We start from the raw sequence: 4,808 nt of genomic DNA on the forward strand, positions 1-4,808 counted from the left end.
TTTGACTGGGTTCGCAAGTGGGAGGGAACCGACCTGGATTTCAAGAGTAATTGTGTCATTCTTGACGAGTCTGCCTTCCACGTCAACATGAAGCGTAGCATGGCCTGGTCGAAGAAAGGCTCTCTTGCGGTGGTCACAGTACCCAAAACTCGAACGCGAACAGTTACCATCTTGGGTGCAATATCTGCCTCAGGACCCATTAAGTGCAGTCTACGACTCCCGCAGCTGCCGGCTAAGAAGGGAAAAGCGAGGAGATCATGCCGACTCTATGCGCTCAGGAAACGTAACAGGACATTATCTTAGCTTCCTGAAGGCTACAATGGATGAAATGGACAAGTATCCATGCATAGAAGACAACTATCTTGTCATGGATAATGCCCCTATCCATAAGTCTGAGGATATCGGTGAGTACATCGAATCGCGTGGTTATCGCTATGCATATCTCCCGTCATATTCTCCTGACCTCAACCCTATTGAGCAGTTCTGGTCGGTCGTCAAGAGCAAAGTTAAGCGCGACAGGTTCTTAGAGACTGAGACACTGATGACCAGAATTAGTGAAGCTTCCGAGAGTTTAAGTTTGCGCGATTCGAAGGATTCGTCGCACATTCTCATAAATGCTTAGATAAATGTCACAATGGAGAACAACTGTGAAGTGCTTCTCGAGAAGAGTCGAAATCTGTGAATTGCAGCTGTGACAAGATATGACCAATACGCGACATTGTTTTTGGGAAACACGCCCTTGTATCTTTGTGAATTGCGACATCAATTTTTTAATGGATGCTGCGGCCCATCTTTTATTTACAAATTTCATTTCCTCATCGTCACGAATTCTTTCATCTGCAAATTTCCTTTTCTCATCTTCAAGTTTCCCTTCCTCTTCTTGACTTATGTTAGTGCGAAGGAGCTACCCTTGCTTTGGACTGTGGTCTTTGTTGCACATGTGTTTAACCATTCTGTGCGCCTGACATTGACATAAATCACTGCGACCGCTATTGCATTGCTTGTCTTGCTACGGGCGGGAAGTTTCCAAGTTGTGCTCAACCATGATGCGGATTCTAGTAGTGTAGTTCATTGCGAGCGGTGCGAGCTCTGATGATATCAAAGATGGCTGCATCAAAGAAGTCAGTGCATGGGTTTGAATACATGATTCATCGACGATGATAATGACGAAGTTTGGCCCAACGCTTTTTAGAATTGCCATCAACTGAAAGTAGATGCCATTTACGTTTTCCCTTAGCGCAATGGTGCTCTTATTTCTATGATCCTCGATTCTTCTATCTGTATCTATTTTTTTGTATGAATATGCGTCTTATTGAAGGGCCGGCCCAGCAGCCACTTACATGTGACCAAGAAAATAATCTAGGAACGTTGGAAGTGTTGTTCTGTGGTTGGATGGTAGAGTGACGTAATCCAAAAGCAAGCGACCCAACAGGAACGTACGGTAATCAAAGCCATGTCAGTGACCCATGGCAGCCCATCCAAGACAACGCGACAGCGAGTATTCCATATTGCTTGGAGGGCGATTCTACAGCATGGCCTGTGTCGTATCCGACATGCTCCACATAGCGAATAAATGGCTATACGCCGCAAAGCAGGGTTGACCCGACACACATACATTATTACCTGATCTGTACCTGTATTTGTGGGGCATAGTTGATATGCACAGATTACGCGTTAGAATCGCTGGGTCTGCTCAGCTCTGAGCGATACATACATCCATGCTATTTCATATGTTACGGAAAGATATACAGTAAGGATTTGAGACATATACATATGATGGATAAAAACGTAACTTGAGATATCAGCACATGCTGACAAGGACAGGTCCTTCAAGTGCTCTACGACTGTATCCCGCCATTGCAGCAATACTTCTATTTTTTGGGCATAGTCCTGCAGCTCCTTTTCTGTGCTCGGCAGCTTGATCTACGTATTGATAAGATCAGCATGTTCAAGGCAACTTGCGCTGGCAAACTTTTTACCTTCAGTACATTTTTCTTTATATATTTATCTTTTGCGGCTACCATGACATCAACAGATATTGTCATATCTATGAGGGTACAGATTCAGCCACAGATCGTTATGGTTACAAATCAAGTCTATACTTACCATAATACAGTAAACAGAACACCTTTGCTGGCCTCTTCTTGGTATAAAACGCATTCATGTTAACGACGGCCTTGGCATTGGTCGCCATTTTAACTTCGTCCCCGTGCTTCTTTTTAAGGGTGCTTGCCTTTATGCCACCCGCAAATTCGGCAATAGGGATTCCCAGACCGTCCCAGCTCACCTCATTTGTCGACACATGAGAAACCTCAATCCTATATAGCGAGCATATCGTGAATTACTTTATAAAATAAGAGATGCATCAATTACCATTTAAAATTAATGAGATCGTTTTTTGACATGAAAAGAGTGTCGATTAAATGGATTGTCGTAGAGCATGCCGCCGTCCCCTCAAGGCACTTGGATGTCATAGGCTTCCCTGGAGATTGCAGCAAATCAAGACTATTTATAGAGGAATGTAAGAGACAATTAACATAATTTCCGAATGCAACTGCCTTACAAATGATATAGTAGCTTTTCAGCTACACGGTAATCCTCATACTAGTAGCTATCAAAATCGAAAGGACTGACAGGATGCGTACGTATCACGATTGAGAGCGCGTGCAGCGATGGGGAAGATTGAGCGATGGAACTGATATATTTTTGAAAGGTCTCTGTACGGGAGACCTCGACAAGAGCCAGTTCCGCCTTGATGGCCTTATATTCCTTCTTTGACAAGCCGCTTCTCAGCACATGCCTGACTTCTTTTGAGTCCCAATCAAATACGTCTGTGCAGCTCCTATAATTAAGTCTTAGTCTTATCCCAATAGCTGCTAAGTTGTGGCACATACCGCGAGTCCTTTGGCGGCGATGACGCCAGATCGGCTGCTTCAGCGAATGACAATTTTATCTATAGGCGACTCCTGATTAAAAAATACTGTATAAAAGAAGATCATATGGCGACATTTCACCCTCTTTGCGCTGGACTCCATGGCTGTGCAAAGGGCATCATTCATGGTCATAAGTGCATCAAGCTGTCTCTTTTCGACAGCCGAGCTAGTAGAGGACTGTGTCGATATTGTCTCTCGTGGTTTGACTGCTTCTGGTTGTTTTGTTCGCCAAAGTCTTTGATACTTTTTGTAGAAGTCAGATGCCAATTGAGTTTGGTTCTTGCCTTTGCGCATCATTATCGAGATTATAAGGATTTAGAAGCATAAGCATAATTGATAGTTACTTTGAAGAGCTTCAATGCCCTATCCGCAATCTTTACAAGATCCGACTGAGAGCTCTTCTTGAGGATATGTATGATGGAGGAGTAGTGAGCGTTGGTTTCTTTTTCTGCGAGCTTCGTGTGCTCTGCGAAAGCAAAATAGTCTAGGTCTTCCGATTGCTCAATCCACGGCTTATAGTAGTAGTTTTTGGAAAGCCCTTCTGGTAGATGCATATCGTCTTATTTGTACAAAAAGGGTTGCTATGCGATTGATGACGCAAAACGGGATCCTGGTGTATCAAGCGAGACGGAATTAAGCGAGACGAAATCAGGCGAGACGGAATGAAAGGAGACGGAACTAACAGAGACGTAACCGGAAGATGGAACCAAAAGATGAAGTCAAGAAAGACGAAAGCAAGCGATGTGAATGCGGTTGCTAAGAAATATGTAAGGTAACTGGAGACACGAAAATACAGCGATATCAAAGCGAGTTACGAAAACACGCGATGAATCAAGATGGAGAGCAGTATGTGATCAGTAAAGCGCAAACAAAAGTTGCGTGAAGCAGTGCGACGTAAAAGCACACTTCGAAGAAATTGGTAAAGGGGGAGCTTGTTGCGTAGCAAGCACTTTGTCACAAGTATATTTTTCATGGAATCACGTGCACTGCCGGAAAGATCTTCGGGCTCATGTGCTACGTCTGAAGAGACTACATACTACTTGGGCTTGGAAACCAGCAGCTTGTCTCTGTATTGCTCAAATACATTCGCCATGATCAGCAACTGGTGAGATCGGATGGATATCAGGAAAATATCTACGTGGTGAAACAAGTAAGCAAACCGCTAACGAAAAGTGAAGCAGGAGACATTCCTTTACATTTTCAGGAGCCGGGGTAGGAGATAAACTGATATAATTATAGATGTTTCTCGGAAGCGGCCATAGCTCCATCGGCTTCTAGTTGTCAAACAACTACCGACCTCCCGTCCACGAGGCCTTCGACAGCGCGACTACTGGGAAACGATCTGACTGGTTTTGAGGTCCTTATTACGGGAAACTGACCTTCTCTGTCACTACACCGACACCATCCTCCATGAAGACCTTTTCGAGCACGCCATCCGCAACGAACGATTTCCTCCTTTGGCTCACCCCTTCCAATGCGACAGTATCTCGATGTCAGCGTTCCACTTCTCTCCCCTCTTTGTCTGGTCTCTCGTTCTCCTCGTTTGACGGCATCCCCACGAATCTATTGATATAACATCGATTACCCCCGTCGGGCACTACTAACCTTGTCATTGCCTTTTTTCCTTGGCTCACAAGGGTTTTTTATTCCTTCTCTGATTGCCAAGGTGATGGCCTAGATCGAGATCGTCTAAAAAGGACACGCTCATTGGCCCTCATCATCATAATAAAACAATTTTCACCTCACGTGAGTTTAGGGGTTATCCCTTTTTTGTTTCAATTATCTCGCGAATGTGTGGATGTTTGGACACATCTGGTTTCAAAGACTCCTACATTCTAGCAAAGAGGAAGTTACGTAGCTCAGAACACAGTCAAG

General features: G+C 44.3%; 2 protein-coding genes across 2 annotated transcripts; one reads left to right on the forward strand and one right to left on the reverse strand.

Moving 5' to 3' along the window:
- Positions 1-87: 87 nt before the first annotated feature.
- Positions 88-622, forward strand: VTP01DRAFT_5738 (uncharacterized protein; the record flags this gene model as incomplete). Its single annotated transcript, XM_069384563.1, has 2 exons — positions 88-138; positions 194-622. The coding sequence occupies 2 exons, from the start codon at positions 88-90 to the stop codon at positions 620-622; spliced, it is 480 nt and encodes a 159-aa protein (XP_069234974.1).
- A 1,052-nt stretch (positions 623-1,674) lies between these two features.
- Positions 1,675-3,487, reverse strand: VTP01DRAFT_5739 (uncharacterized protein; the record flags this gene model as incomplete). Its single annotated transcript, XM_069384564.1, has 8 exons — positions 1,675-1,923; positions 1,980-2,047; positions 2,107-2,318; positions 2,374-2,558; positions 2,635-2,842; positions 2,895-2,953; positions 3,015-3,212; positions 3,278-3,487. 8 exons carry the CDS (start codon positions 3,485-3,487, stop codon positions 1,675-1,677), a joined length of 1,389 nt encoding a protein of 462 aa, XP_069234975.1.
- Positions 3,488-4,808: the final 1,321 nt, after the last annotated feature.

Source organism: Rhizomucor pusillus, assembly GCF_041956525.1.
Source record: "Rhizomucor pusillus strain CBS 183.67 unplaced genomic scaffold VTP01scaffold_25, whole genome shotgun sequence".
In the NCBI taxonomy this organism is placed as follows: domain Eukaryota; kingdom Fungi; phylum Mucoromycota; class Mucoromycetes; order Mucorales; family Lichtheimiaceae; genus Rhizomucor; species Rhizomucor pusillus.